At 38.0% G+C, this 10,764-nt stretch overlaps 1 protein-coding gene and 1 non-coding gene across 2 annotated transcripts; one reads left to right on the forward strand and one right to left on the reverse strand.

Annotated features, from left to right (window-relative positions):
- Window positions 1-312: 312 nt before the first annotated feature.
- LOC110942713 (uncharacterized mitochondrial protein AtMg00810-like) lies at window positions 313-1,224 on the forward strand. Its single transcript, XM_022184480.1, has one exon. It carries the CDS (start codon window positions 313-315, stop codon window positions 1,222-1,224), a length of 912 nt encoding a protein of 303 aa, XP_022040172.1.
- Window positions 1,225-8,464: 7,240 nt separating this feature from the next.
- LOC118492757 lies at window positions 8,465-8,567 on the reverse strand. Its single transcript, XR_004894759.1, has one exon. It is a non-coding gene; the product is annotated as a small nucleolar RNA R71 (small nucleolar RNA).
- Window positions 8,568-10,764: the final 2,197 nt, after the last annotated feature.

The raw sequence follows: 10,764 nt of genomic DNA on the forward strand, positions 1-10,764 counted from the left end.
TACTATTTATACCGGAACAAACGGTTATCTCGATTCATTAGAAGTTGGACAGGTAAGGAAATTTCTGGTTGAGTTACGTACTTACTTAAAAACCAATAAACCACAGTTTCAAGAAATAATATCTTCTACCAAGATATTCACCGAGGAAGCGGAAGCCATTTTGAAAGAAGCTATTCAGGAACAGAGGGAACGTTTTATACTTCAGGAACAAGCAGCCTAAACAAATTGATCAACCTTTTCAAAAAAAGGAGGTACTCAAGCGTTTATGACATAGTTCTCGTCACCTCGTCTGATCTTCTTCGGCAACGTCTGATGGCTAATCTCGCTAGTGAGTTCGCCATGAAGGATCTTGGCCCGTTAAGTTTCTTTCTTGGCATATCGGTTTCGCGGCTCCGAGACACCATGTTTTTGTCTCAACATGCGTATGCACTTGACATCATCAAACGGGCACACATGACTCAATGTAATTCAGTGGCTACTCCAGTCGATACCAATGCCAAACTTAGTGCCTCATCTGGCGACGATTTCTCCGACCCCACTCTTTACCGGAGTTTAGCGGGAGCCTTGCAGTATCTAACGTTTACCCGTCCAGACATAAGCTATGCGGTACAGCAAGTTTGCATGCACATGCATGCCCCAAAAACAGGTCATTGGCTAGCATTGAAAAGGATTATAAGGTATATAAAGGGTACCGCCTCCTTTGGTTTAAGAATCGGCCCCACCACCTCCAACTCGCTGGTAGCCTACACAGACGCCGACTGGGCTGGTTGCCCCGACACTCGACGGTCGACTAGTGGCTATTGTGTCTACTATGGTGACAACCTTATTTCGTGGTCCTCCAAACGGCAACCAACTATTTCTCGGTCAAGCACGGAAGCCGAATACCGGGCCGTTGCCAACGTTGTGTCAGAAATATGTTGGCTTCGAAATTTACTTTTGGAGCTCCGTCGTCCACCGTTTCTCGCCACACTCGTCTACTGCGACAGCATCAGTGCTATTTACTTGTCGGGAAACCCGGTGCAGCATCAACGTACAAAACACATCGAGCTTGACATTCACTTTGTTCGCGAACAAGTTCAACGCGGCCAGGTTCGGGTCTTACATGTTCCCTCACGTTATCAAGTCGCTGACATCTTTACAAAAGGCCTCCCTCGGATCCTCTTTGAAGACTTCAGATCCAGTCTCAGCATCCGATCCCCTCCCGCTTCGACTGAGGGGGTGTAATAGCATTAGTCAATATTTGTATATATGGTTAATATCGCAATCTCGTATATTATGGAAAGTAGTTGTAACTCTCCCAAAATAGAGGAGAATTGTATCTTTATATTGGAATGAGAATGGAGGAAGGATCCATCGATCCTGTTGCATACGTCTTCTTACATAGATGAACAATAATATTTTCTCTATTTTTCAATCACAACCACTTTTTATAATATAAAAAACGCAATTTCAGAATTTATAGAAAGGAATGCGAATGCTCTTATACTATATTCAAATAAACTTATGAAAGATGAAATTTTAGGTGATATAATTTATTACTACGTTGTATATCATAACTATAAGTTATAGGTGATCCTTTTTACAAGTCTCATTTTCTATATGTGATATTGATTGTTTGTTATACCTTGGACTAAACTTAAATAAATTATTATTTGAAAAAAAAATTACATTAAATTAAATTATTTAGTTATAAATCATTATAAAAAGTGAGATCAAATTAAAAGATAGTTTTAAAAATAAATGTTTAAAAGATAGTCTTAAAATAATTGTAAATGTATAAAAGATAGTCTTAAAATAATTGTATTGTTGGGGTTCGGTTTTGGAATGAATGAATGAAAAATAAGAAAAATACAAAATTTTAAAAACATATGGTGAGTCTAAATTTTTTACTTGTTTACACAAATTTCTTTTCATGTGTCATCTGAATACATATCGTCCTCCATTGAATTTGTCATTTTTCATGCAGGGAATTACTATACCATGCAATTTGAATCTTCAATCATTTTAATGAATTACTCTATCATGAATATATTATTAGTAGGTAATTTTTTTCTAGTATTTGATTATTATTATTAATCATTTGTAAATTTAATTATCTAATAAGAAATTATAAAATACAGTTTTAAGAATTTGTTGACCGGCGCACCAGTGACCCACTAACTCAATTAGACATTTGTTTTCTTCTCGCACATATTATTTTAATCCTTTATTTGATATTATTTAAAATAATGTATAGATGATCTTTGATAGAGTGTAGCGTCACATAGAGGTGCACAAAATAACCGGTTAATTAATCGTAACCGGTTATTAACCGAAACCATAACCGGTTAATAACCGATTTAGGAATAACCGGTTCAATAGGTTATTTAATCGTAGGTTAGTAACCGGTTATAAGTGTTTAGTATAATAACCGGTTTTTATAAACCGGTTTTTTAACCGATAGACTGGTTAACCGAAAAAATAACCAAAAAATTCAAAAAAAAGGCAAAAAAACTGGTTAATAACCGAAAATAACCGGTTAATTAACCGAACCGGTTAAAGTAATTAACCGGACCAGTTAAAAAAATAACCGGTTAAAGTCAAAAAGTTAAATTAACCGGTGTAACTGGTTAACCGATCCAGTTATTAAAATTAACCGGTTTGTGCACCTCTAGCGTCACATGGAAATTAAAAAAACGGTGCATTCAAGTTGCGAAATACTGTGATATATAAATAGACAAGTGTAAGAAAAAATATAAAATTCATTTTTCTTAATTAGTACGAGAAGAATCTTAACTTTTTATTCCCCTCTTATTTTTTTAAATGTTCCTAACTTTTTTACACAACTATATCTTTTAAATAAAAAATTGCATCATAAAATTGAACATTTTTTTATCTTTAGTTGAGTATTTTACTTTTGGAAAATTGGTTTTTAATAAGCCAACATTTGTCCCGTTGCTAAATAATAATCTTACCTACATAATTGGTATACAATAATCCTACCTATCAACATGTTGGTACTCAATGAACTTCCGTTAATTTTTTTTTTAACTGAATTTAGTTTTTAAGTTTTATTTATCACACAGTCCCTGTAGTTGTAATTTACTAGTTTTAAAACTAGTAAATTACCAGTTTTAACTATTTTAAAACTAGTAAATTACAGTCCCTTGAGGTTTGTTTGTTTTATAAAATAGTTAAAACTAGTAAATTACAACTACAGGGACTTTTTGTGTAATAAATAAAACTTAAAAATTAACTTCAGTTAAAAAAATTAACGGAAGTTCACTGAGTACCAACATATAATAGGTAGGATTATTGTATACCAATTACGTATGTAATATTATTATTTACCAACGGAACAAAGGTTCGTTTATTAAAAACCAATTTTCCCTTTACTTTTTGAGTTTTAGTGGTTTCAACCACATGAGTTCAAAAACAAAAAGTTTAACGCAGTGAGTCCCTAACCGTTTAATTTAAAACGTTTTGAGTCCAACTTTTAACACTTGTACTTCTGATTTTGTGTTTAAGTGGTTAAAACCACTAAAACACAGGGACTCAAAACGTTATCAAATGAATAGTTAGGGTCTCAGGGCGTTAATTTTTTTGATTTTAGACTTAAGTGGTTAGAACCACTAAAAAACAGGGACTCAAAAAGTAATTTACTATCTTTAATTTGAGTACTCTATTACTATATAAAATTTGACAACTAAAAAAATAAAAAAAAAATTGTGTCGTATTTCTATGTTGTATAACATTTTTGTGATGAATTTTTTGTACTATATTTTTGTGTTACATTTTTACTAGATCTTTTTGTGCTACATTTTTGAGTTGATATTTTTGTGATAATTTTTTTATTAGATTTTTTGTTGTATTCTTTGAGAAAACAAAAGGGTGAAAGTTTGTGCTTTATGACCAAAATGCACTTCCATCCTATTTTTAAGTAGTGTCAAATGTTATTTCCATAATCTTTCTTAAGATACTTAGAAAAAAAACCTAATTTTAATGAATCTTTCCCCTAAATAGATAAATAAATAAATAATAGTAAGAACAGGGCTGGCTCAACCTATTTGGTGGCCCAAAGCGAAAAAAAATACTCGAGGCCTTTTCTGATAAAAAATTTATAACATTTTCAAATGTCCAAATTTATCCTTTCGATTTAGATTTAACATAAATATATGAGAAAATAAAAACAAGCAATTAACTTTAAAGGACTATTAGGTGATGTTTGTTTTTTCAGATGCAAAAGGTCTGCAGTCTACGGACCATATCTGCAGGCATCTGCAGGAGAAGAGGTGAACCAAAGGTCTGCAGTCTGCAAGGAGAAGAGGGTTTGTTTTTTTTATTTCTACAAAACCACTTCACAACACACACAACACACACACACAGAACGCTCCTCTCTCTCTCTGCCTTCATCTACCACCACCACCACAACCATCCGCCACCACCTCCTCCACCGTCCACCTGCCACCACCACAACCAACAACCACCGTCAGGCACCACCGCCCCCTGCTCCTGCCGCGAAGCCAAGCACCATCGCAAACCCTAGCCCCCACTCCAAGAACCCACCCCCGTCGCAACCACAACCACCACCTTCTTCGTTTTACCACCGCCAAGAACATCAAAACCCACCACCGCCGTCGTCGTTCGATTTGGGGGTTTTGTTTGAAGATGAAGAACATCAAACCCACCACCGCCGATCAAAACCCCACCGCCGATCTCTCTCTTTTTTCCCTCTCTCTCTCCCCTGCCTATCTCCCTCTCTATCTCTAGGGTCTCTCTCTCTTCTTTCCCTCTTGTGCAGGTCTGTGGAGGTGGTGGCGGATATGTGGGGGTGGAGGTGGTGGCGGAGATGTGGTGGTGGAGGTGGTGGCGGGGATACAGAGAGTGGCGGTGGAGAGTGGTGATGCAGAGATACGGAGAGTGTCTGTGTTTTGAAAGAGAGAAGAGGTGAGAAGAGGTGGGCTTATGTCTGCGTGAGGAAGAGGTGGGGAAGAGGTAAAAGGTGAGAAGTGCTTCTGGAAAACAAACAAGCTGCAAGACCCAAAGGTCTGCGCGTGTCTGCGCGACGCAGACATAAGTGGCCAGAAGTGCTTCTGCCAAAAAACAAACAGCACCTTAGTTGACTAAAACAATTTAAGATGAATGAGTAAAAGGAAACAATTGATGCAATGACAATAGCTTATTGCTTCTACCCAATATTTGACCAAAACAATTTAAGATGAATGAGTAGAAGGGAACAATTGATCCAGATGACAATAGCTTATTGCTTCTACCCAAAAAAGATCAGAAAACTTTTATAGGTCTAGAGTGTCTACCCACTTAAAACAAAATAAAAATATTAATTAAAAAACAATGCTTTATGGATTCGAACCATCAATCAAACTGTTGCATTTCCTTACCACTGCAATATAAGAGAATTATTTTTATAGGTCTTCAAATTAAATATTTATATTAATATTAACTTATAACTTTTTTTAAACGGAGGCCCTAAAATTTTAGAGGCCCAAAGCTATTGCTTCATTTGAATGGTCCACGGGCCGGCCCTGAGTAAGAATAATAATAGTAATAATAATAATTTGAAACAAACATGTTTCTGTAGTCACACCCTATATGTGGGTGAGCCTCAGACGTACGTGATCGATCGATAATATTTAACACAGTAAAATTAACCTATTATAGATATTGGGTTTCCATATCGTTGAAAATGACCTCTAAAAACTAAGCACCAAATGGTGGTATCACTACTAAAAAAATGACTTCTACGGAGGCAATATCATGTGGATAGTCATTAACAGATCATTGATAGATAAACCAAAATTCAAAAAATAATAATCGAAACTTCTAAATATTTATTGGTAGTTACCACATATCACCGACATCTTTTAACGAATAGATTTGGGTTAAGATTTTGTATAATGTTTTAGGGTTGGGAATAGATATCTATATAAGATAAGATTAGACATGTTTACTTAAAAAGTACACAACATGATTTTTTTATTTTTTTTAAATAAATAAAATTATGAGGTTAGGATCCATTATTTCTTTTTCTTGGTACATAAAACATAAAACTCTGTTATGGACATGAGATATAAAGTAGTTAAACGAGTTGTATTCGTGTTTAATACTTGTGTTATATGTGTCGTCAGAGACCTGATAAACCCGATAAGATACGATTTGTCAGCCCTACTATGTCTGATGGCAATGGTAAATTGGCAAAGATGATTAGTCGGAGATAATACCATATGTGATCCACAAGTAATATCCACTGGTGAGATAAGGTGGTGGTTGACCCGTTGGTAAAAAGCCCATCTTGGATCCATTGGTGTGAAGTGCTGGAATTTTTAAGATTTTGTACTATGTTTGATGGCAATGGTAAATTGGCAGAAGATGATCAGTCGAAGATAATACCATCCGTGATCCACAAGTAATATTCACTGGTAAAATAAGGTGGTGGTTGACCCGCTGGTAAAAAGTCCATCTTGGATCTATTGCTGTAAAGTGCTCGAATTTCCCAATACACTTTCACCGACAAATTACCAAGGGTTTTCTCTTTTCGCCAATAGATTTGCCCATTGGTGAAATATCTCTGATTTAGGGTGTATCATCTTTTAGAGGTTTGGGGGGATCTCTTCCCCTTGGATTTGCCCATTGATTTTAAGTTAACCATTAATTCTTTCTAGACAATATGTGTTGTATAGTTATTTTTTATTTTTTAGGCAATTTCATATATACCCTTACAAAACAAGAAATAAACGTATACCCTTACAAAATAGCTCACACATCATATATGCCTAAGTCAATAAAAACAATTTATTAAATTACCATTTAACCTTGGGTGTTGATGTGCACAAAATGTAACATATAAATTACATCAATTGTGGCATAAAACTAACCCTTTTAGTACTAATGTTGGAAAAAGTGTGCTTTTGTCTTCCTTTTGTATTTTTAGGATTAAATGAGCTCAAATAAACAACAGAAGCAAAAAAGGCAGCTAAATCTGACATAAATACAAGAAAAGGAACAAACGTGACATGCCCGACCTCCCAACAGCATCTTCCCAAGCAAAACAAGAAGACAGAAGACTGAACACGCCCCGTGCTCAGTGAGCACGGGGGCGTGCCCAAGTGTCATAAGAAAAGACAAAGTGGTAGAAGCTATGCTCACCACGTGGCCGTGCTCAACGGACACGGGGCCGTGGTCAACTATAAGATTCGCAAAATCCAGACAAATCTTGATAGTACAGATATGCTTCTACACACGGGGTCGTGCTCAGTGGACACGAGGGGCGTGGTCAACTATTGCAGGTGCGTTTAATGAAATTGCAATTAATGAAGGGAGAGAGTCGGATAGACACGGGGCTGTACCCAGTGGACACGGGGCCGTGCCCGAGCTTCTGTTCAGCCTATAAATAGGAGTGCTTTAGCTCTTGCAACTCATCCCTTGGCACACCAACTCTCTCACACTTCACCCACCACCCACCACCATCACAACACCATCATCCACCACCATCACCCATTGTCCATCATAAAGTGTGTGAGTCGTCTCGGGATCCAAGATTGATCGTAAGAGTTCTTGACAATCAAAGGTCATGTTTGCCTAACTCTCTTACATCACTTGGTAAAGACAAGTGTTTAGTGTAATACTTTTTATTTTTAATCTTTTGCACTTTTTTATTGGTTTTGTATTAATGACTTTAATTACTAGTTTCTTATGTTGAAGGTGATTCTTCCTTATCGTTTGTCCGTGGTGTCTTGGCATTATTTTACTGTCTATATAAAATAAAAGATTTTCACCATTCATATCTCCACGGTCTATATGGAGGTATGTTGGCTACCTGGTCGTGGGTTAAGGAAACGGTTTGGTAAGAGTCTTGCCATTGTTCAGTGTATAGATCCTGCAAAGGACCTGGGTCAAATTTAGTAGGACCTCCTTCAATACCCAACGGTATTGGATGGCGGGGATCCAAACTCTTTGATCCCCTCATAAGTTAAATTACTATTAAAACTTTAACCCGGCTACTTAGGACAGTATCCCTGCTGACTCAGACTACTTAGCCGAGGGTAACGTCGCCTTCAAAAGAGGGGCCTACCACATTATGCATTAATAACTTAATTAATTATCTTTCAATAATCCGACCCTTTAGGATTGTATCCTTGCTGACTCAAACTACTGGGTTGAGGGTAACGTCACCTTCAAAAGAGGGGCCTACTACAATAACTAAGATAATCTCTTAAACAAGTGCAAAAGTACGAAAATAATAAAAGGTTACACTACACACGAGTCGGATCCAAGTGATTCATCTTGTCTATCTGTTTTTATTTTTATTTTACTTTTCAGCATTTTAGTTAGTTTTATTTTCCTAGTTTAAAAACCTTTTTCACTAAAAGACCGAGCAAAAGCTTGGCTCAACGCCCTCCCAGTTGGTTCGGTAAACACCTGGGATGAACTAGCCCAAAAATTTCTATATAAGTATTTCCCTCCCGCTAAAACGGCTAAATTAATACATATTCACAAGAGGATGGGGAATCCTTATATGAAACTTGGGAAAGGTTCAAGGAGCTATTGCGAAAGTGTCCTCATCACGGTCTTGCGGTATGGCAACAAGTATCCACTTTCTACAATGGGTTGTTGCCACACACAAGACAAACACCTGACTCTAGCTCCGAGGGACTTTTAGGTAATCGCCGCCCACATGAAATATACAATCAAATTGAGGAAATTGCTCAAACCAATTTTCAGTGGCACACTCCCCGAGGCAATAAATCTATTGCCCCGGGCGCCCATAAGGTTGATGAAAGCACTTCTTTACAAGCCCAAATCGAGGCCTTTTCTTCAAAAATCAAAAAGTTGGAAATGACAAAAACGGTCTCGGTTATGGCTTGTGAAGGGTGTGGTGGGCCACATGAAAGTTGGAGTTGTATGAAAGAAACGGATGATCAACCAGAGTCGGTAAACTACATTGATAATAGACCTAGGCCGTCGGGTCCTCCAACGGGTACCTACAACCAAGGATGGCGTAATCACCCTAACCTTGGTTGGAGAGAACCCGGAAATAGTAGCAACCAACAAAACCTAAAACAACGAACAAACTTTCAACAACCAAGAAATGAGTTACAAAATTTCCCTCAACAACAAGGTGGACGAGAAAGGCTTGAAGATACCGTATCTCGCCTCATCTCCGACACTGAAAAGAAAAACTCGGATTGATTTCAACAATTGGAATCGAATTTTAGAAATCAACAAGCTAGTATACAAAACATTGAAAAACAAATAAATCAATTAGCTCAAAATTTATCTGAGAGACCACAAGGCGCGTTACCAAATAATACCGAAACAAACCCAAAAGCACATGTCCATCTCATAACATTAAGAAACTGTATCGTGGGTTCCGAAGAAGCTCCACCACCGCCAACTGAGGGAAGCACAACACCGCTCCAACAAGAGAAGGCTTCTCCTCTAATTCAAGAGCCTATCAAGGCTCCTCCGGTTCCATACCCCGGTAGGTTAATTCGTCAAAAGACCAATGAGCAATTCGCAAAATTCGAAAATCTACTAAAACAATTGCATGTTAATATTCCTTTTATCGAAGTCCTAACTCAAATGCCTAAATACTCAAAATTCATGAGGGACTTCCTTACCCATAAAAGGAAAATTGAATCATTGCAATTAGTTAACTTAGGCGAAGAATGCTCCGCCCTCGTACTCAACAAACTCCCACAAAAGAAGATTGATCTTGGAAGCTTCACAATTCCTTGCTCGATCGGGGAATCCCCCATTCGTAATGCACTAGCCGACCTTGGGGCTAGCATTAACCTCATGCCTGCATCAATGTTCAAACGACTTGGCCTAGGAAAAACAAGCCCTAACAAGATGAGTATACAACTTGCCGGCAGATCCATCAAATACCCGCAAGGTGTCGCTGAAAATCTATTGGTCAAAGTCGACGATTTCGTCTACCCGGCCGACTTTGTCATACTAGATATGGAAGAGGACACCGAAGTCCCCCTCATACTAGGGAGGCCTTTTCTAGCCACCGCGCAAGCAGTGGTAGACATGAATGACGGGACACTTACTTTGAAGTTTGGGGATAAGGAAGTGATGTTTGAAGTTGGGAAGAGAGTAGAGGACGATGACCCAGTCAATTACATGAAGGTCAATGATTCGAGTTTGGATGATGCTCTCCGACGGTGCAACATGGGAAGCAAAACATCCCGCTCGGAAAATATATGACCTCACTTTGGGTCTAGGCAAGGACCCTTATAAACGTGGCGCACCACGGAGGCATTCCGTGGAACTATCCTTAGTTTAGCTTAGATTAATCTTTAGTTTTATTTTAATTTGCAAGAATAAAACACACTCGGGATGGTAAAGGATAACAAGGGAAACGAGAAACATCACCCCATGCACGAAAACAGGGTCATCCAACAAAAATTTCTTCATTACAGCAAGTTCAGCACGGGCCGTGTCCGCCCAACACGGCCCCATGCTGCACAATCTGCAGAAAACGCCCAGTTCAGGTAACTGGACACGGGCCGTGTTCATTGAACACGCCCCCGTGTCCAGGATTTTGTTTCTCTTTACTAAATTTTGTCAATGGCACCTGAACACGGGGTCGTGCCCGGTCACCACGGGGCCGTGTCTAGAGTGCCAGTAACATAAAATTTTGCTTTTAACACCCTTTTACACATTCAATCAACCTAAAAACTTATTTTTGGGACACATTGAGGACAATGTGTAATTTAAGTGTGGGGGATACTAAAACTTTGAATCTTGCAAGTCCTAATT

The sequence above is a fragment of the Helianthus annuus genome, chromosome 5, assembly GCF_002127325.2.
Source record: "Helianthus annuus cultivar XRQ/B chromosome 5, HanXRQr2.0-SUNRISE, whole genome shotgun sequence".
NCBI lineage: Eukaryota > Viridiplantae > Streptophyta > Magnoliopsida > Asterales > Asteraceae > Helianthus > Helianthus annuus.

Bases quoted from the DNA above. Each gene is read 5' to 3' on its own strand.
- LOC110942713 (XM_022184480.1), top strand. From the start codon at position 313: ATGGCTAATCTCGCTAGTGAGTTCGCCATGAAGGATCTTGGCCCGTTA.